Source organism: Homalodisca vitripennis, chromosome 4, assembly GCF_021130785.1.
Source record: "Homalodisca vitripennis isolate AUS2020 chromosome 4, UT_GWSS_2.1, whole genome shotgun sequence".
In the NCBI taxonomy this organism is placed as follows: Eukaryota; Metazoa; Arthropoda; class Insecta; order Hemiptera; family Cicadellidae; genus Homalodisca; species Homalodisca vitripennis.
Window position 1 is genome coordinate 40,156,134 of NC_060210.1, and position 23,444 is coordinate 40,179,577.

At 33.9% G+C, this 23,444-nt stretch overlaps 1 protein-coding gene across 1 annotated transcript in view; it reads left to right on the forward strand.

Annotated features, from left to right (window-relative positions):
* Positions 1-14,338, forward strand: part of LOC124359178 (ATP-dependent RNA helicase SUV3 homolog, mitochondrial) — a 41,978-nt gene extending 27,640 nt beyond the window's left edge. The window contains exons 10-14 of the mRNA XM_046811711.1: positions 383-562; positions 886-1,034; positions 1,214-1,410; positions 2,975-3,114; positions 14,232-14,338. Coding sequence (XP_046667667.1) covers positions 383-562; positions 886-1,034; positions 1,214-1,410; positions 2,975-3,114; positions 14,232-14,309 — 744 coding nt within the window. The 3' untranslated portion in view covers positions 14,310-14,338. The remainder of the gene's footprint in view (positions 1-382; positions 563-885; positions 1,035-1,213; positions 1,411-2,974; positions 3,115-14,231) is intronic.
* Positions 14,339-23,444: the final 9,106 nt, after the last annotated feature.

A 23,444-nucleotide genomic window follows, 5' to 3' on the forward strand; every position in this document is an offset into this window, starting at 1 on the left:
TATTTACTTTTCAATTATATTTAAGAATATCAACAATTATTACAGTTCACAGTAGAGATTAATGTATTATTACTCCTGTTAAGTCAATGTGTACCAACAAGTTATACAACAAACAATAAAATACACACACATGCATGTATGTACGTACGTATTTTATACTGTTATGACTAATTTCATTCTATTTTTATTTCTTTTTCTTCAGGTTTGAAGTTTTTGTATATTTTAGGACTATGATTAGGCTTTTGTTGTTGGGCCTTTTAAAATAATTCAAGCTTAATCTGAGCACATAATTGCTAATATTCTGTCATTTAATACTCGGTTTATTGCTTCATGAAAGTTAAACAATTATTAATTGTATTTCCTATTGTTATTTTTGTTTCAGGATATTTTTGTATCTCTTTCTACAGTAGACAACTGCCTCTATTTCATGTGTAATGTTGAAGACTTCAAGTTTCTGGCAGATATGATACAACATGTCCCTTTGCCACTTCGAGCTCGCTATGTCTTCTGTTGTGCACCGATCAATCGCAAGATGCCATTCGTTTGTTCCATGTTCCTTAAGGTAATGTCTTCTTAACTGCATATGAATAAGTTTGTAGAATTACTAGACGAATGAAATATACCTGACAGATCTGTTAGTTCTGCCATCTCCTTATTGATCATGATCTTAAATCTGCACAATCATGTGCCTCCTATTGCTGGTTCTAATACTCTTGTCAGTGATATGTTCTTAAAGACAAGTCTTTGTTCTTAGTTGTTAATTTTGGAAAATATTTAATATAATTCATAGTAGTATTTGGTTTGTTCAAAATAGAAACATTATGACCTAAATTTTAAGCATATATTTTTGTTCTGTACTTTTACGTGTATGATTGTTTGTTATAGTATGCTCGTCAGTACAGCAAGAATGAGCCCCTCACATTTGAGTGGCTCTGTCGCAGCATTGGATGGCCAGTCACAATGCCGAAAACCATTATTGATCTTGTCCACTTGGAAGCAGTTTTTGATGTTTTAGACTTGTACCTTTGGCTGAGGTGAGTTACAGATGCAGTTAAAGTGCTATCTTGTTTTATGTTTCATTATAAAGCTTAAAATTGTGCTTTAATGGATTGATCTAGTACTAAGCAATGATTTTATTTATCGAAAGTAGTAGGGTTGTATTAAAATGTAATGAGCAAGCTGTGGAATCTAACCAAATATGAAATCCTGGCAGCTACCGGTTTATTGATCTGTTCCCTGATGCCAAGCTGGTGAGAGATATGCAGACAGAGTTAGATGATGTGATACAGCGCGGTGTTATGCAGCTGACCAGACTCCTCCTCAACTCAGAAACTGGAGTGTCCAGTGGAACAGGCACAGATACCCAGGAGCAGTTCTCTATAAAGCAGACCAAACAAGCTTATCTGAGAGGTGAGGCACTATGTGTAAAATAAGTTATTACCATATTCACGGCTGAAAACACTAATTGGTGTTGTCACGGCAGATCCCATTTGGTGTTTCATGCAGGACATTACCTCCCATCCAGTTTCACTGTTGTAACTTTGCCTGGACCCATAACTGACATTAACCAATCTTATACAAAACTTAAAGTAGTAGCCTGTGTGTGTGTCGTTTCCATATAACGTTTATTGCATTTTTTAAATGAGTCATAATTCTCATGATCCAAATAACTTATCCATTGGTGAAATTAATTCTGCTCTGAATCAGAGGCATATATTAATGGAATATGTTACAGACCAAGTGGTAACAGTGGTTCTGGATTGGACTTAGAATTAGATACTGTGAGTAGCGGCCCAGACATGTCCGTGAGCAGTTATTTAGTTCCTGTTTCTCCTCAGCCTTGCCCCAACACAAACAATCACAGTTGTCAAATTGGGGACACAAATAACACTTTTCATCCACAACTAGAATGGAATGATGATCCAGAGATGAAAACCTTTTTATTTAATCAGTCCACTGGGTTATGAATTCGTGTGCCAGGAAACAATACTTCAATAGATTATTTCAATCTTATCGTTGATGAGCATTTTCTCAAGTCTATTATCTGTGAACTAATGCTAATGCAGAAGAAGTGTTTTTCCCTTCAGGTGCCAGCATAAATTCCTGTATAAATTAATGGAAAAATATAACATTACCTGAATAAAAAAATTCTTTAGAACTTCTATTTCACATGGGAATAGAAGCATCCAACACAATGGAAGACCAATAAATTATTCAAAACTCTTTTTGCCCAATTTATGTCACAAGACCGGTTTCTACTTATTTTGAGATGTCTACATTTCATTTTACCGTTACTAACCAAACAATGATAATACTCATACAACAAAGAACTCGGCTCAAGACCGGTTTCTACTTATTTTGAGATGTCTACATTTCATTTTACCGTTACTAACCAAACAATGATAATACTCATACAACAAAGAACTCGGCTCAGCTAGGGCACTTCTGTTTTTGTTCGTGACTCTTATCATTGATAATCACAACAGACAGACAATGTGATACACAAGAACATTTTTCAGTTAAAAATGATTCATTGTTTACTATTCATTGGTTTAAGAAAGCTTTTACTTATCGCTATGTGACAAAACTGGAAGTGGTGAAGTATAAACGTGACTTCTGTCCAATTTATGTATAAAATCTTGGCATATTCAAGATTCAATTCTCAAATCTGGTCAATCAATTCTCGAATCCAAATCTTTGTTGATGATTCATTAGATTTTAGCATTGAAAAATCACTGCGTACTGATGAAAAAATCAATAATATGTGGTTACGAATTCAAGAAGGAGTCTTTACAGTCCTTGCGCATTGTAAACTGTAGGACAGGCAACAACCTTAGTCTCAAATGGGTTAAGGTATATTAATCAAGACTTCACTTTAATTTAAATTTTATCTAAGTGCTTAAATACAAATGTTTTTCTATGCACAAAAAACATACTGAAAAGTTGGCATTACATTGTGTGTGAATGTTTATAGGTGAGAGAGTAAGTACAAGTATAGGTGAGAGAGTAAGTACAAGTGAACCTGTAGGGCAAGGCAAGTTAACTGAAAGGCTGATAGCTCAAGGGTTACTCACCCCTACCATGCTGCAGGAGCTTCGGAGAGAGTGGAAGTTGGTGAGTTCTCAATAACTCTTATTGGCAATTTTGTATTTCTTTGGGTTTTTAGTAATATTTTTGTTTCTAAAGAGTTTTAAAACATTAAGACAATTTTATTTATTTATTCTTAAGGATCACATTACATCCTAATTTTATGACAAGTGATTTGTCTTGAAACTTAAAAGACAGCTAGTCTATATTGTACCTGTTTTATAACATGTTTATGTCTTGTGTTAGGGGTGCGGACTCTTTGATTCTCCATAAATGCAGCATGTTTGACTTTTCTGAACATGCTATCTCCAAGATATAGTGGCTGTAAAGTGTTAACACTTTTAGATTGATGAAACTGGTTTTACAATGGGCACATGGAGGTTGCAGTATAATAAATTATACTGACTAATTATTTATTACACTTTGAGAAAGTTTGTTCACTACACTTATTAGTATGTCAGTGATTCATCTGACTGTCTTGACGTACGATTGGGTTTTCCCGTATTCTATAATGAACAGTCCAGCAAGCGGAGATTTATCACAGATTATGGTTGAACACAAATCCTACAGAAACTGTCACTTACTGGCATTAGCTGTTTGTTAATTGTCCTTTACTTACTTACTCCTGTGGCCACTCGAAACCCAGATGGTTTTTGACCTCGCCAACAATGTCTCTCCAACTTCCTCTATCTTGAGCCACTTCCAGTGTAGCGCCAATCGTTCTTAAATCCTTCTCCACCAGATATCTCCATCGCATCCTAGGTCTGCCCAATGGCCTCACTCCCTCTGGTTCCCCTCGCCACACCTTCTTTATCATTTTATCTTCTCCCCTACGGGCAACATGGCCCATCCATCTCATTCTTTTACTCCTGATCAGTGCAATCACATCGGGATCTTGGTATATTTCTCTTAATTCTCTGTTCTTCCTGATCCGCCATATGTCTCCTTCTTGAACTGGTCCAAAAATTCTTCTTAGTATTTTGTTTTCAAAGGTTATTAACTTTTTTTGGGATTTCTTTGTGAGTGCCCATACTTCTGACCCGTACATCAAAACTGGCAAGATCATGGTTTTGTAAATTCTTAATTTAATTTTCCTCATTAATAGTTTGCTTTTGAGAAGTTTTGCAAGGCTCCAGTATGTTCTATCTGCTGCTACTAATCTACGAGGGTAATTCGGAAAGTAAGGTCCGATTCGCGTTAACTAGACAAACAGTAAGCGAGTAGGGAAATGCGCATGCGCCCTGACTCCCGGAATGGATTGCGCGCAGAACGACGCCATTTGCAGTGAAATCGTTGTAGTCTGCTGTTGTCTGTGCCTTTTTTAAATGTTTAAAACTATTGAACGTCCCGCCGACTGTGAAATACGGTCTGTGATACGGTTTTTGACAGCAAGGAACGTTTCAGCAGCGGATATTCATCGAAAGATAAGTGAAGTGTACTGTCCAAATGCAATGAGTGACAGCAAAGTGCGGAAGTGGGTGAGAGGTTTTAAAGATGGACGGGAAAATGTCCATGACGAACCACGATCTGGTCGGCCGTCAGTGCTCACCGAAGATTTTTTGAAAGCCGTCGATGAAAAAATTCGTGAAGATCGGCGATTCACTGTTTCTTCATCAGCAATAGAATTTCCAAACGTGAGCACGTTGTTTAAAATTGTTTCTGAAATTTTGGATTTTCGCAAATTGTGCTCACGTTGGGTTTCCAGGCTGCTTACTGAGGAACACAAAAAAGAAGAATGGGTATTGTTCTTGAATTTTTGATCCAATATCATCAGAAAGGGGATAACCTTTTAGACCACATTGTGACGGGTGACGAGACATGGGTTTCCCACATAACCCCAGAAACAAAACGCCAGTCAATGGAGTGGCGTCACTCGACGTCACCGGTTAAAGTGGTTAACAAGACTGGTTATCGTCGCAGGCGGCCGAATTCTATGACACCGGCATTCAAAAACTTGTAGATCGTTATGACAAGTGTTTACACAAAAGTGGAAATTATGTAGAAAAATAGTGATTGATGTCAGGAATCAAATAAAACAAGTTTTTTGAAAAATTTAGTGTGGTTTTTTTTAAATAAAAAAACGGACCTTACTTTCCGAATTACCCTCGTACATTGGACTTCAACTTCTTCTCTATTGTCATGTGTTATCGTCACTCCTAAATACTTAAATTCCTTTGTAGCCTTGAAAACATGGTTGAGTACTTCTGGCTTTTCTCCTTCCTGTTCCATTCTTCTGCTTATTTTCATGTAGTGCGTCTTATCTTCGTTTACTTGTAATCCTACTTTTGCAGCCTCAACTAAAAAGGCTTCTACTAGTCTGTTTAAGTCCCTCTTTCTCTCAGCTAGAATGGCTACATCATCTGCAAATGCCAGGATATTGAACTTATCTCCCAATTTTACTCCTTCAGGCATCCCCTTTATCTTTTTTAGTGCTTCTTCCAGAGCAAAGTTGAATAGAATTGGTGATATTCCATCACCTTGCCTCACTCCTGTATTTGTATTAAACAAGTTTGTGTACTCCTTTCCCACCTGTGCTTTTCCTTTGGAGCTGCTTACACAGAATCTTGCTAGACTTATCAGTTTATTTGGGATACTAAACCTTTTCAAAATGTTCCATAGACTACTTCTAGAGATACTATCGTATGCTTTTTTAAAGTCTATAAATATTATATACAGATCCTTATTGTATTCATAGTATTTAGAAGCTAGCTCTTTCATTATAAATATCTGGTCTGTTGTAGATCTTTCTTTCATGAAGCCTGCTTGATGATCTTCAATTAATTAATTGTCCTTTAATTGTGTTTAATTGCATTCTTCACTCTGACACTGAGTCTGATTTGAGGTGTGCTGCAAATTACTTGTGACCAAGGAGAGTGTTAAAGCCTTTCCAAACCGCCATAACAATTAAACCAGATATCTTTGTAAAGATCTACCCCAGTATGACTGTAGTTCATTGTTGTCTTTCAGGACTATTAAGTTGTTCTTGCCTGAGAGCATCCCATACTCCACTGCTGAAATTTGGATCGATTACACAACAGATTGATTTGTACACAAAAGATTGATTACTTTTATAGATGAAAGTACATACGAGTATTTTATTTTTGTTGTGTTGAATTTCAATTTTTAAGAAGTAATTATTTTTAATATAGACACTGTTAGTTATTCAAAAGGTGGCTATAACAATGAATAGCATGACACCTATTCATCATCGGTGAATGGTTTTGATAATTGGTTAAACATTGATGATATTATTATTTAAAAATTACAGGGCTTGATTTAGAGTCTCTACCAGCAGCTTATTATAGTGAGGCCCTTGCATTGGGTTAGTGAATTAATAAGAGTAAGCTGTTCTGGGGGAGCAGAATCCTACAGGTCATTTTATGGTAATAAGAAAGATATCGATTCAAAACAATTAATTCTTTAAACCAAATAGATGTAGACATTTATAAAGAAGGATTTGAGAGGGTAGAGAAGGATAGAAACCCTTATGAATATACAAACTGAGAGATCAATGAACTTGTGTCAGATCAGACAACAACCATCAATTTCGTCACAATGTGTTTATACAAGGAACCACCAGAGAGTGCAGTTGGCGGCGACCAATAGAATGGACTGGCCTGCGCGACGTTGCCACACAACTGCCACTGCCGCCCGGCACGGCTGGCGCATTGTGGCTGATAAACCGCTGCGCTGTCACAACTAACACTGATACTGAACATTTAAAACTTATCAGTATAATTGAAAAACAATATTTAAAATGTGTTGACAGTTTGCTATATTATATTTAAATTACTTGTATAGTTTATTAATGTTATTACAAACTAACTATCGATTAAAACAAACAAATCGTCCTGTCAGTTAGTCAGAGTAAAGTACTTGCTTATTTCCATACGATACAACAATCTTTTCAGTGATTTTAAACGATTACTAAACACACACAAAATTAATATACATGTTGCTTATATTGGACACTGCATGACGTGTTGCTTGATTAAAAATAATTAAAAGAATATAACAATATAATCAATTTTAAAATTATCGAAGAATTATATTTTTAAATTATGAAATAATCAAATTTTCTACTAAATAACTTTTAGGTCCTACTATTTTAAAATGAAATACGTTAAAAAGCATGATTGACTTAATAATATTCTTACCTTTGCACTTGTATATTATTTATTCGCTCTCAGGCGGCAATATCGTAGCCAAAACCTCAGAGTCTTCTTCATTTTCACTTTCTACCTCACTGCTACTCGTGTCAGAATTGTCTGCTAAGTTTATAATTATTTGCTCTACAACACTTGTGCGGATACATTCCTTTTCAAAATCAGCTTGCTGCAAGGCTTCTGCGTGCTGAACTCTTGATTGCCAGTCTTCTTTAGTCACTTTGTCCAGAGCATCATGAACAAGTTTCTCAACGTCGGTTATTTTAAATGTCTTATTATTACGTGCTACCTCTCCCTTCACTTGAGCCCATACCATTTCAATGGGATTGTACTGGCAGTGATAAGGAGGGAGCCTGACAACTGTATGTCCCATTTCATTGGCTAATACGTCGAGTTCATAAGTTTTTTGTTGGGTTTTATATGGGAGAACCCTCATTATAAGTTCTGGTTTTGTTTCTTTCATACAGTATTGTATGTTTTTTCGAGACAGCCAATTTTGAATCTCTTCCTTTCTCCACGATGAATTTGGAATTTTCTCGGCGAGTACTGAGTGGTATGGAGCATTGTCCATGACGATGATCGAGCCTTCTTCCAAAATGCATAGCAATTTTTTAAACCATTTTCTAAACGATTCCGCGTTCATTTCATCGTGATAGTCCGAACTGGATGATGTCTTAGACCGAAAAACCCACTTACATTCTTGCAAAAACCCATCTTTTGCCGAACCGACATGACAAATTATTAATCTTCTACCTTTGCCGAGAGGAACCTTTAGTCCACCAGACTCAGTCGTGTCCTGCCATATGTATTTTCGAGTATGGTTTTCATTAACCCATGTTTCATCGAGGTAATATATGGGCCTACAATCACCAGATTCTCTAAGCTCTTGCATAGTTCTCAAAAATTTTAAACGAGCCGCTACAATATCATTTCGTTCCAATAAAAACTTTCTACCATCATTGGTTTTCTTATACCTGAAACCAACATGCCTTAATAACCTATTTGTTGAAGTTACCGATCCGTTGTAATCAAGTTTTTGTTTGAGATCCTGCGTGATTCTTTTTGATGTGGGAAATTCCCCTCTGTCGTAGTACGAAAGGACAGTTCGTCTCAAAACATCTTTTTCAAAGTCATCAAAGCCTGTTATTTTTGATTTTCGACTTCTTTGTTTTCCTGGCGTTGAAAACTTAATTTCTGATGTTGAAGGTCCATCTTCTTCGGACAGCTTAGCTTCTTTACTTATTTTGTTAACGGTTCTTTCACTTACACCGCAGACCTCAGCACACAGTTTACCACTTTGCTTAAAGTTTAGAGTTTCTCGGAAATTTGTCAACGACAGTTTTTTGAAAAAGTTGTAAACGTTGTAAATAATACGTCGTTCTCCACTACGTAGGGTTTTTCCACTACCGCTCTTACTTCCGGATGGCTGTGTAATTGAACAAACATCATCACACTCCATTTTGTCCAAATAAGGAATCACAATAACAAGTATATTACAATTTAATGACACTACACAGAAAATAATCGGTACACTTATAATAGCTACCAATAAACAACACTTAAAAACACGAAAACGTTGATCAACAGTAAAATTCAGCACAAAATAATATACTCGTACTGGAATTGAAGAGAATGCAGTATTTTCAACCGCCACTGATTAAGCGACAATAGGCATTGACTGACGGTCAGAGACCGGAAGGGAACTGTGGAAGGGGCTGTTTCTTGGAAACAGTATGACTCATCCGTCTGGTATTACCACCACTGCTGGCTGGTGCGGCTTTTGTTTACAGGTATTTCACCCGTTTCCTCCACATTTTCACTCGTCTGACATCATCTATTATGTACTGTGTTCAAATTTCATTGGATGTTATAGAAAATCGTTACTTTAGAATTTTATAAGAAAGTGCATTCATATTATAAAAATACTTGTGCTGTATGATTTTTAAACTATGGCCAGTTTAAATATTTAAATCACCCACGTGTGAAAACAATTTTACATAACACAAATTCAAGACTATTAATAGTCAGGTAGGAAAAATGCTTTCAAATGGTTATAAATTTATGAGAACCGAAGTGCGTAACAAAACCGTTGCGGCAACAATTCCCACCGTTATGTACTAAATAAGTATATTTATGGAAAAGAACATATATTTCAGATGTATTTGATAACTTTCTTACCAAATTGAAAATCCATTTAACACAACATGATTATACTATGCAAACATGTAATGTCTTATTATACATCAGTGATAATGGCATTATCTAACTGTTACGGAAAATTAACGTTTTTGCGGTATTTTTATGTTTTCTTTTTAATTTATATTTCGGCTAAAGATTTTAATCCTACGATCTTCGTATATGAGTAATATAATACAATAATTTATTTCAATCCATTTAACTCAACATGGAAATAAGCTACAGAGATGTACTTTTTTTTAAAATGACCGTAAAATTACATTTTGTAATACGTAGTTAATTAATTCAAGACAGCTCTAACATTTCTTTCGAGCGTAACGGTTAAGTATTTTAAGAACGCTGGACTCGCGCGACTTGTGGTTACAGCGGGCAACAAGTTTGGCAACGTCGCTCAGTTCTCGTTGGCCGCTCGAAGGTCACGGGCAAAATAGGCTCCTCCCTCAACTGCACTCTCTTGTGGTTTTTTGTATAAATAACCAAACTCATTAGATTTACAAGCTAAGAACCCTGTTCGAATCAAGTATTCATATATCAGCCAAATTAGAATTTTAAAATAAATTAATTATAGTGTTTCCATATTATAAACATTTTGTTTTACTGTTTTAGTACTCCACAGTTGATTAATTACTTGCAGTTACCCGCGGCCTCACAAGCAATTTTCAAAATCAATGGCCATATTTTTCTCAGCGAAAACAGTTATAATGTAATATGATGGAGTCCTACAATTGTTTTAAACATAGGGAGGCACCATTTATGTATTATTTTAATATCCATGGTTGAGAGATTCAAAACATAAATATAATTTTAACTGGTTCTGTTTTAGGTTTTGTTGTATGAATAAATATATACATATAAGTTTTGAAAACTTAATTTGGTCAAAAAGTGTCAACTTCCGTCTGTTTAGACTAATTTTCTATCCAAGGTATTTCAAGTGCTATAGCTGAGTTTGACTTGTGCCCCAATCAAGAAAATATATATCAACAAAAACCAACTTTAATTAAAAGTGTCTACTTTCGGCTCTTTCTAAGGTTTCTCAAATTCCGTAATGATAGTTTGCTTTTTTGCCCCGATAAAGAAAATATATAACTTATGTACGACTGAAAAGTTACTGCGGTTCAAAAGAGTCAATACAACCGATTAAATTCACTTCTGCTCTAATTTATTTACAGTTCCACAGTTGAGTTTATATTATTGCGCTGACCATGAAAATAAACATATAAGTGAGTTTTGGAATCCAACTTAGATTTAAAAGCGTTTATTTGCAGTCTGCAATGTTCCTGGTGCTATAAGTTGGTTTTTCCCCCGATCAAGAAAATATGTACATATGTAAACTGAAAAGACTACTTTAGTCAAAATACATGTACTTACATCACTTGTATTCTACTTCTGGTATAAGGGGAAGAGTGTGCCATCCCTTTGCCTTTTCTTTAACTACAGTGAAATTGATAAGGAAGACAACCAGTTTCGATAACCTTATGTGCAAAACATTCACAGCTTTGTTCATTAAGGTGGATTTTATAACACTGTTTAAATATTATTTTCAATGCATTATTTGGTTTACGAGGTGTGTCCAAAAAGTATCCGACCTTGACATCTGGCATGAACTGACGTTACTCGGCGGCAACGGCAATCTGGTCCCCTTCAAAGTACTCCCCTCCACAAACCACTACTTTATTCCAACGCTCCTCCCACTTCCGGAAACACTCCTTAAATTCATTTTGCGGAATGGCTAACAGGTCCTTCGTTGCATTTTGTTTTATTTGTTCAACACCGTCAAATCTTTTTCCTTTCAAAGGAATTTTTAATTTCGGAAATAGCCAGAAGTCACAAGGAGCTATGTCAGGACTCTGAGGCTGTCGTAATTGGTTGATGTCGTGTTTGACCAAAAAACGCTGAATAAGATTTGAGGAATGAGCTGGCGTGGTGCAGGATCCAGTCACGGCTTGTCCACAGTTCAGGTTGTTTCCTTCGCACTGCATCTCATAGCCCCACCTTAGGACCTCAAGATAATACTCCTTATTCACTGTCTGGCCTCTTGGAGTATATTCGTGATGAACAACGCCATCCTGGTCATAACAAACTGTCAGCATTGTCTTGACATTGCTTCGACTTTGTCTTGCTTTTTTCGCCCGTTGCTCTTCACGAGTTTTCCACTGCGAAGATTGAGCCTTTGTTTCAGGGTTGTAGCCATAAACCCATGACTCATCATCAGTAATAACTTTTTTAAATAGCCCTGGGTCACTTTTTATCAAATCGAGATTGTCCTGTGTGATTTCAAGTTGACAGTTCTTTTGGTCTTCTGTCAGCAGCTAAGAAACAAATTTTGCCGAAACACGGTTAATTTTTAAATCTTTGTGTAAAATGTTACAAACTGACGATTTTGGTATTCCTAAATTTTCTTCCAGCTCTCGGACAGTCAATCGACGGTTTTCATTAATTGCTGCATAAACACGTTCAACATTTTCAGTATTTCTGGCTTGCCAGATTGGTCATCACTATCCACTGATATGCGGCCATTTTTAAAACGCCTAAACCACTGTTTTATTTGTGTATCGTCCATAGACACGTCACCATAAACTTTCCGTATCATAGTAATCGTCTCTGATGCTGAATGGCCAAGTTTTTGGCAAAATTTAATGCAAACGCGCTGCTCAACACGTTCAGTCATATTGAAATGTGACGCACACACATTGCAGTACTGTACGGAACAGAGCGCTGTGACTCACTGAGTGACCGGATCGTATTCAATGCCTAATATGGGAAGGAGTATGCTCGCCCCTTCCCCTCCAATAACCGGTTCGAGCTGGTTGGTTACGCCGCGGCCACCTACTGGTCGGCGGTCGGATACTTTTTGGACAGACCTCGTACTTGTTACTGATGCAATCTATATATATATAAAATAAAATGAATGTTTGTGTATTGGTCCTTTATGGAATCGTAAACTATTTGACCGATCATTACAAAAATTTGTATGTATATGTATTTTTCTACGAAAAAGGTTTCTATGCTATGTCTATTGATGTAACTCGCCTCCAGGTGGCGTTGCCAAAGATAATAGTTTTCAAAGCACCTGCACATTATAAACTGCAATTACGAGTCAGTTACAAATATTTAATAGCCAAACACTATTTGAAGGCGCTAAGTTATGATGTATATTTGTCTTGAGGATAAATTTCTGGTTGAACTTAAAGCTTGAGTGTTAGACCACTTTATAATAAAACATATGTACGTGTACAATGGCTATAAACATATACAGATTTTCTTGATCGTGGCAACAAAGCAAACTCTACATCAGCATTGGAAATATAATTTACTTGAGCCAGAAGTGCACATACACGGGTAACGCTTATGAAAAGCGTGTGAAGCCATGGGAAACAGCTAGTATGAAATAAAAATTAGATAGTAACTTTGTCTTTGCAATATGCATAACACTACTGGACAATCACTGTATAATTGTTCAATTATTTTATAAAATTTAAAAGTAAACAAACGTTTCTACCACTTTAGTGAACTTCAGCTGAAAGTGTCAACAACTGTATGGGGTCAGCTAACTTTCATTTGAATTACGTGTCGTAAATATTATAGTGATTTTCCAGAATTATTAAATATTCAGAGAAATTTTTCCAGTGTTTCTTATTTTTTATACCTTCCTTGGACTTCTACAAATATTTTAAAAACAAAATTAGTCCAGTAGTTCACAAGTTTTAGTGGTATAAATATGTTTTGAAGTCTTTCTCTTTCACGGGAGTGATGTAGTGAAATAAATAATTAATGTTTTGTTACAAAATAACCTAAGTTTCATAATTTATCTAGGCCTAGGTTAGGAGTGTCAAACTTGTATTTTAGCAAGTTTTGTTTATTTTATTTGTTGAATTTTACCAACATTATATGCATTTGAAACGGACAGGAACTATTTAGATTGATCTAATAATATAAGAGAGTTGTTATAAAGTGAACCAGTAGACCATAGCGAACCTGATTAGTCGAAGTCTAAGATATCAGTGCCACAACTGAAGTAGGTTTATAATTGTACATTTGTGTAAATACATTTTTATAGCAATTAGGGATATGTGTTAACAATACAGAATGTGTTTAGTGTATAAATAAAATTTTATGTTTTAAAAATTAGAAAAAAAGTTTTGAACACTGCTTCTAACTTTGAGGATATAGTTTGCCATATAAGAAAACTGATGTTTTCTGGATTCATAAATATGATAAGATGTGCTACATAATATTGTACTTCTACTGGCTATTGATAAATGATATGTTATTGCTAACTCTTGATGTGACATAATACTGTTTCATGTATGAAAAAACTATTATTGTTGTAATGTAGTATGTTACCACGGTAAAGTCAATTTTCATAAAAAATGCTCTGTTGCAAGTTTTTTTTATATAAAAATAAAAATTTATTAAATATATCCATCAAACTATATATTTTCTGAAACTAGAGAAATGTATTTTAAAATAATTTTATATTTTGGAATTTTTATTTAGTAAAAATATACCACTTCTGTCCCACCCCTCTAAACAAAAAAATATCAACAAGTTTCAAATTTACAAAAAAATTAAAAAACAAAACTGTACTTATAAAAATATGCGTAGTAAAAAGACTTTTATGAAACAAATTATATATGGCAATGCACAATCAAGTAACTCTTATTATTTCTTATATTGTTATAAAATATCCTTGCAAAACCTGGAAAAGTGTATTTGAAGTGCCAATAGAAGTAATTTAGTTACCAGTCCTTTGATTAATGATCATTTACATTTGTTTTCTAGGATGGTGAAGAGAAGATGCAAAGTAGTGATGATGAAAGTAAACCAAAAACTAAAAGTAAAAAAAAACCTAAAATCTAAATTGTCAATAAATATATTTTGTACTCTTACTTTTGTGTTTTCTTTATCAAATTTCATCCTTGTACATTATTTGTTGATATGTTTATGCTTTACCTTAATAGATATATTGCATTGTTGTGTAAAAAGTTTTTGGTTTTAGTTTATATTAAGGCAGGCTGGTAGGCTGAAATGTTGGTCCATATAGTAGTAGACAGCATTACTGCAACAAGCAGAATGGCTGTTTGGCAATGTGCATTTAATCCTTTGTGGGGCATTATTGGTGCTGTGCAGTCGATGGCTTGTTGTTGAAGTAGGTTATTGGTTAGTTTTGTAGTGGCTTGTAGGTGTTAAATTAGCTAGCTGTGGTTATGTTGATGATCATGCTTATGAGAGTCCAAGATGATCTTTTGCTGTGGAGAGATCTCTCTGTTCACCCAGTCCCGGATATGGTCCCATGATGACAGCTGCTGCAACACATATGTGACATTGCAGAATGCAGCGAAGGGGCCACAGGCTTGTCAGGCGAGGGGTTAGCTGCAAAAACTAGGGATGGAAAGATTTGATTCACTGGGACAGCAGTCTTCTGGCATAACATAAGACATAGTGATATAAGAGCCCTGTATATGAATCATAGCCGTCATGCTGGATCTGCTGACAACAGAATATGGACGCTAATATAGTAGTTGCAGGCTCTTGGACGTTTTGGTGTTTTGGGAAACAAAATGCGTGCACCCACAATGTTATACCTGCACAGGTTGAAGGATTTTTAAATGCTGTTAAAGATCTGTCATTACAGTCCAAGTGGATGTATGGCTCCCTGGTGGACATGGAGCCAGAAACTCTGCTGGAAGGTGAAGGGTTTGTCAAAACAGTACAAAGTGGTACACTGATGAACTAAAGTATATTAAAAATAGGCTAGACTTGTTATATATGTTATCCAAATCAGGGCTAAATCAAACTAACACCTACAAACTTAAGTACAGTAGGCAAAAAGCACTGTATCGTTACAAGATTAAGGAAGCTAAAAAGAAAGCAAACAAAAGCTATATTGAGGAATCTTGTAATCAGACTCGAGCCTTGTGGAATATTGTAAATAAAAATAAATCTAAAGGTATTAGTAATGTAGGCCTAAATGCTGTTACTCCTTATGATGTAAATACTTTTTTTGTAAATGTGGCAAGTGAAGCCAAGTCAAAATCAAGTAATGTAAATATAGGATTAAGTTTTAACCAATTGTTGACTAATTTTAAGATTCCAGACAATGTACAGGAGTTTGGTTTTAAATGTGTAACTGAGAAATGTGTTTTGGAAGTAGTTAGGCAGCTTAAAGTGAAAAAAGTAGAGACCAATTTGGCTTATCTAACACCCTGGTTAAAGACACCATTGCTTACTTTGTAACTCCATTCACTGTTTTAGTTAATATATGTTTATCTCAAGGCATTTTCCCTGATGTTTTAAAAATAACAAAAATCCTTCCTATCTTTAAGAAGGGAAAAATAGATCAATTGAGCAACTATAGACCAATTGCACTTGTCCCTGTTCTATCTAAGGTTATGGAAATAATAAATAGGTAAGCAACTAATGAATTACCTAGAATCAAACAAGCTGATCATCAATTCGCAATTTGGTTTTAGGAAAGGGCTCTCCACCACTGATGCCTTAATTAGTTTAGTTGACAAAGTTATGGAGTCATTTGATTGTGTGTCACATGAGCTTCTTCTTCATAAGTTAAAATATTTAAATGTAAAAAATGTGTCACTTAAGCTTTTTGAATCTTACTTAGAAAATAGAGTTCAATATGTCTCCTTAAGTAATAAGTATTCTTGCCTTCTACCTGTAAATTGTGGAGTGCCCCAGGGGCTGTCCTTGAGCCTTTACTCTTTTTAGTAATGATAAATGACCTTAGCGCATGTGTTCCAACGGAGGTTATCCTGTATGCTGATGATACCACCATCATCAACACACTGAAGATTGGCAGTAGAGCACTGGCATTAGCAAAATTCAATCAACATTTTTTTCAAAATTAGTTGACTGCTAATGAAGAATTGGTTTTAAATGAAGAAAAAACTTCCACAGTTCTTTTTGGAATTAAAGAAAAATCTGGCCTGGCTGATAGTCTTCCAAAATTTCTGGGATTCACTTTGGATCCCACACTTAACTGGTCACCGTATATAATTGGACTCAGAAAGAAACTGAGCAGTAGTATTTATGCTCTGAAGCGTCTGTGTGGTGAGTTGGATCAGGATGGCCTCCGCCAAGCTTACTGTGATCTGTTCCAGTGTCATATGATGTATGGGTTGATAGCATAGGGTAGCTCTGTCCATGCACAGGATGTATTTCTTGATAAAAAAAAGCAATTTGTACTATAGCTGGAGTTGGCAGGTTTGAACACTTTAGAAATTTATTTAAAGATCTTAGATTACTAACCTTATTCTCATTTTATATTCTCCAATGTCTGATTTATGTATGGAAAAATGGAGACAGGGTACAACAAAGAGGTGAGATCCATGCATATGAGACTAGATTTAAGCATTATGTCGACATGCCTCAAACTAGACTTCATAAGAGTGATAAGAGCCCATTGATTATGTCTAGTAAATGCCTTAATAAAATTCCTCTAGAGATAAGACTGCTTAACAATGCTAGTTTTAAGATAAGAGTTGAGTAATTTTTGTTAAAAAATGCTTTTTACTCTATCCAGGAAATCATGAATGGACAGTGGACAATCTTAGACTTTTAAGATAAAACTGTGAATATAAGTTATGATAAAATTTGTGACTTGCCTATGTATTTTTGTATGAAATATTTATGTGGCCAATAAATGATTCTGATTCTGATACACCATGTCTGCAGCTGATGCTATGAAAAGCTTAGCTAACTACATGAATGCCAAGGAGGATCGTAGGAAGCATCTCAGTCTATCATTCAGTTACATAACATCTGATGGCACTCTTCATATATCAATGGAACATCTCGACCAAACTATTGTCCGGTAAGCAGTATTTCTTAAACCACCAGTGCTCAATAGGATACCCAGATGATGAAACAAGGGGACAAACTGTTTGCCTTGGGCAGTTGTGATACACCGACTTGCATACCGACTTTGCTCCCCTACAAATCCACACAGATTAAAGTCCATGGGCACAGCTTCTGGCCAGCGAGAAAATTTGTTCACTCAATGAGGCAATATCTGGAGTCTTGTGAGACAAATAATGAATCCACCAGATCCCAAATGTGCCGGATAATCTTGGATTTCTGGCAAACCAAGTATGAGCGGGCCCAGAGTCGACATTCAGATTTAATCTGTTCTTATCTGTTATATCCTATTCAAATTGTGATTTAGTGACAATTCAGGATAAATACTCGTATGATATCATAGACAAATACGCAATGTTTGAGCGGTCGATTTGTTAAAAAAAAAGAATATAAGTACGCAACCTTGAAACACGATATCTGTGGTTTTTTGCAATACAATACAATATATACACTGAGTGTACATTTGCATAAAGCATGTACATTTTAGAGTAGTTGAGAGAAACCTTTGCAAATCATCCAAAATCTAAATTGGCCTGCCAGTATGGAAGTTACTGTATGATCAGTTGGAGGGTTAAAGATGTTTTGATGTACAATGTAAATGTAAATCAGTTCATAATAGACACCTAAGTAAAAATTAAATTATTATTATTGGATAAACTACATAACAGTTTGGATATCAAATCCTTAAACAGCATTGCTTCTAGCAGCTGGTGTTAAAATCCGCTTGTTTAATTTATTATACTAAATAAATTAGTTAAATTGGTAATCATAGCAGCTTTTTAACTTAGTATTGTTTTGTAACCAGATGATTTCTTTAAAATGATGAATTTAGATTGTGTACAAAACTCAGCATAATTTATTTTGTAAATAGTGCCTGTTAAATTCTAGTAATTGATCAAAATTGTTTTAGTGGTAAGTGGAGCATGAAATGGAGTGTAATTAAATATAAAGCTGTTGAATGTAACATGCATTTTGTGTTAAAATGGATCAAGAGGAAGATGAAGCAGAAATAGAATATAGAACTTTCAAGCAAAGGTTAGGAAAAGTGGTTTTCTTTGTGATGTTTGGGATTTTTGTTACTTCAATCTTCTTACTATCTATGTTTCTGTTAACATCTCTGACATCGTTTTCTTTGCAGTACTCGTTTCCTATTTTTATTATTAATACCTTAGTAGTAACAACTAATGCAATTGTATTCAGAAAAATCAAGGAGGAAGCTGATAGCTCAGTTGAAAATTGTAGAAAAAAAGTTATTTTGTTTGCAATAGATTGTATTTTGTCAGCAATTTTTTTCCTGAAATTTGATCCCTTAATACTCTGTAAATCTGTAATTTTCACTTTACTGCTAATCCTACTGCTTTTTATTGCTACACCATTTGTTCCCAAAACAGTATCTACAGAAATGAGACATCCTTTATCAATACTAAATTTTTTATTGTTGTTAATTTTTATGTTCATTTCTTTCTTTGGGAATCGTGATGATAAAGTCTTTGTGTTATTTGAAAATTTGGCCATCTACGGAGGTTTGTGTATTTATGCTAGCCTCTTTGTATGTAACATACATGTACTATTAGAAAATATTAAGCAACCTTCCTTTGATGCGATTTTCACTGCTTCATTTCTTTATGTAAACATAGTAAATATATACTCTAGGTTTGTGGCTTTCAATTCAAGACCATTCTATATATTTGTAAATCCTAAAACTTGTTATGTGTGTAATAAATGACAATAATTATATAGTCTACAGATATAAAAATTGTGTTTTTATATATTCAGTTAATTAAAAAAATATACCTCCAAATTCTTATTTAAATACGCAATTCATGTTATTTAAGATTTCTAATGTGTTTGCTATTAAAGAATGCCTATTAGCAGGGTATTTATTAACAGAAACAATTGATTGTATTGTGTTAATTGTAATATTAGACACTGATTATTCAGAAACAAGTGGTAACATTGGAAAATAGACAAATATTTATTGTACAATACGTTTTCTGTTATTACAATATAACAACAAACTGGTACTTAGTCAATGATTAAAACTACATAACTAGAGCTTATTATAAAAATTACTTTTCTTACATATTTATTTATATAAAAAACGCTATAAAAAAAAACATTTATTAAAGCTAAGGCACAAAATTATTTGTTTTCTATAAATTGTCTAAAGAATTTGTTCACATTTTAACTTTTTTTTTAAGTACTTCTATACATTTTTAGTAATTTTAGATAAGAAAAGTTTTTTTATACAACTGTGGAATATTGTTATATAATTTCAGACCTAGATAAAGAGGACTATTTCTTTTTTTTTTTTTTTTATGTGCTGGATATTGAAACAAATTACAACTCCTTGTGAAATACCTATGATTAAATTTGTATTTTTCAAATTGATCAGGATTTGTATGTACTAGTTTAAGCATTTCAAAAATATACCTACATGGCAGAGTAAAGATGTTATTCCATATATTATATGTGTACGAGAATAACTCTCGTATAATGTAGCTATGTATGAGACACATAATTGCAAGCCTGGTCATATGGGTAGTTTTGCACCCTTCTTCCCCCCTCACCTTGCGGTGTTGCTACATTGTCATATCAGCTGTTTTCAGTATGAGGCGATGCGACAATGTTTCGCTTTGTTCCGGTTTTTACAACCATTTTTTTCTTTGGCGTCCGATTATTCTGCATGTATTTATCTTATTAATTTTTGCTCATATTCAGTGTTATAGTGTAAACATGTGTTATTTAAAGAGTGTAAAGATGAGCAGTAACAATCGTTTGATTGATGAATTCAATATATTATCCCAATAATATTACACATCAATATAGAGAGTTACAGTAGTGATATGCAGTATGAAATGAACTGTACATTTTACACATACACACGTGGCAGTCAAAGTATTAATAATTTATTAAACATTTTTTATAAAGTATAAGTTATTTATAAATTTACACATTTAATATACTTGACTGTATTCAAGATAGTATAGAAAAGTGTGTTATTAAACAAAATAAATATTCTATAGGATTTTTCAAATAAAAATAACAATATGATAGAGAGTGAAAGATTGGTGTATGACAAATATTTTGGTCATGCCGTTTAAAAATATCCATGGTACCACAAAGGGTAAAATATTGTGTAATAATTAATTTATTAGATATTTTTAAACAATTGTACAATATCCATTTTAGTAAAATTCTTGTCCAAAAATTATAAAAGGTACAATTTTAATCATACATAAAATGCAATTAAACTGTGATAGAAACCATATGAGTTGAGTGATTTTGAAGCACTTTGCCTAAGTCAAATTTATAAATATTTCCTGAGAATCCTAGTATTTTTTAAAAACATTAAAACCTATAAAAATATGATTTTCTCTTAAATTACTCAGTGGTTAAGATTTTGCCAATTGAAATGGTTAAACAATCTCTTCTAGAAAATATATAATTTTGTATGAAATTCCATTAAAACCATATGAAACCAAACCATCCAATTTGACCTTCCAGTATGTTTTGACTGTCTGGAAATGATGAAATACAATGCTCAGTATGTAGATACATATGTTTTACAAAGTTGCACTATTCGTCATTTTGAGGATCTGACATTATCCAGTTTAAGACAATTTAAACATCTAATTCTTCATGGCCTGATTCAGCATGAGCTGAACTAGTTTTGGTACACTTACAATTTTGATTGTACTTAAATAATATGCCTACACACATAGGGCCATTTTCCTGTGCCAAGTTAATCCAATGGTCAGGACTGAGTACTGACTTCTGTGCGATCTCTGAACATATTTTGAACCAGAGATGATATTATGAAAAAGTTGATGATCATATACTTTGTCTCTTATTCTAAGAAGAAGGTTTCTTAGTACTGCAAAGGACTATATATGCATTTTATTGACAAGTTGTTTCCACTACTTATTCCGCACTAAACACCTTTGTGATTGCATTAGTGGAGGGTCGTTTACAACAGTGTGAGGAGCGAGCTTCAGGTATAGAAGAGATTTTACTATAAGAATGAGAAATAGCATTTTATGAAATACCAAAGGAATAAATTTTAAAATAAACATTTTTTGTACTTTGCAATGCATTTTAGTGCTACAAATATTAATATTATTTATTGTCTGACTTTTAATAGAGACTGTTTTGACTATAGGTCACTAACATGGGTAATATAGAAATCGACAACCAAGAGTTTCTTTATCACACAGCACTGGGGAATAGAGTTTTTTTGAGAAACAATGGAAAACACAACAAAAATTACATAGAATCTCAAATGATCAGTACAAAATATACATAATCAGCATGAGAATAATTTAAAAGTATTCTTTCTTAATATTCAATGCCTTATTAATATGAAAAATAATAAAATAACAATTTTTTTTGTTTTTTACATGATTTAAATTACCTTAACCCTTTGACTGATCAACAATTTTTTATTTTTTTTTTTCCAAAATTGATATGATTTTTAACAGGGTTATCCCCTTAATTGATAGGCTAAAATTAGCTTTTTTGTAGTGTTTTACTAGATAATTTGTAGCTTTATTATGTAATATAATAGAAATTGAAAGTAGTTTTGTTCTTTAGACATTTAAATGGCCTATTAGGAAAAAATATAAAAAGCCAAAAATATTACTTAAAAATATATTTTTTTTGTTTTTGTTTTTATTTATAATTTTTTTTTTCTTACTTTGTCAGTAGTAAACTAAAATAATTTTTTGAAATTTCTTATTGACAGTAATTTATTCTAAAAGTACGTATTATTGTCAACAAATCCAGAAAATTTGAAGCATATAAGTTAAAAAATGCATGATTTATTGGTAAAATAATAAAAATTTACTTACAAGAATTTGAGGCAATCTGTTTGGAAATCTGGAGTCAAACACATTGAATGTTCTATATTAATCAAATTTGTTTGTGAATCCTGTCTTAAAAATACACTTTATTGTCAAAACACAACACTAATAAAAAAGTTATTATTTATAATAGTTTTTTAGTTTTTATAATTTCAGTGGCAAACATGCTTGCCGAGGCATTCAGCATGTACACCAAGACCACACCTTACACACACTGTCCGAGACCTCCGCTTCTTTCCTTCAGGATGATTGTCACCTGAACAGGTTCGCCACAGTTTTTCCTTCTTCTCAGGTAATTTCCTGAGTACGAAACCAACTGATGGACCATCACCACCACCCCGGAGATTTTGCGGGATTTGCTTACTTGCAAGCCATTCCGAAGAAAGATCTCCTATCACTTCTTTCATGAACTTTCAGCCCTCTTCAGTTGGCTTTGTGTTGTATTTAACTTACTATTATAAATATTATAATAATAAGTTATTAAGTTAGTTATAGTATATTATAGTTATTAATAATAAGTTATAAACTTACTATAATAAATTTATGATGCAACAACGATATATCGTTGCATATCAATTTTCGCCCGAAACATCAACAACGATATATCACTGTGTATCACTTTTCGGTAAATTCACTCACAACGATATATCGTTGCGTATCAGTCAAAGGGTTAAATTGGTTTGCATCACGGTGCATTGGCTTAGAGGTGAGGAAGCATCATTTGCCTTTCACTCTGGATATCATTGTGCCAGTGCATACAGTAGAAATAATGATATTGAGGGGGGGGCTCACTCATGTTTATTCACAACTCATTAGAGTCAAGAGCCTGTGATACCATTCGTTTCTGCTCTGAATTCCATTTTGAAGTGTCCTCTAACTTCGTAGATGAATTAAGTATCATAGTGGTGTCTATATATCACTCAACATTGGGTGATACCAACATTTTCCTTAAATCTTTAGAAGTTGGAAGTATCACCAATTTCAAAAACGAAGAAAGTCAGTTAGATGACTATTAGCCTGAAAACTGTTCTTCCTAAATGCTCACTCAATGACGTCTTATGACTGGGACAATATAATCAACCAAAACAACCATAGTTCACACCTACTTTTCAACAAAATATGGACTGTGCTTAATAACGCTATATTATATTTTAAAAGACTGACAAAATCTGACTCAAACAAGCCAAAAAATATTAAAAATGAATGGTATAACCATGATTTGGCTAAAATGAAGGCAAATCTTTTTTATTACCACAGT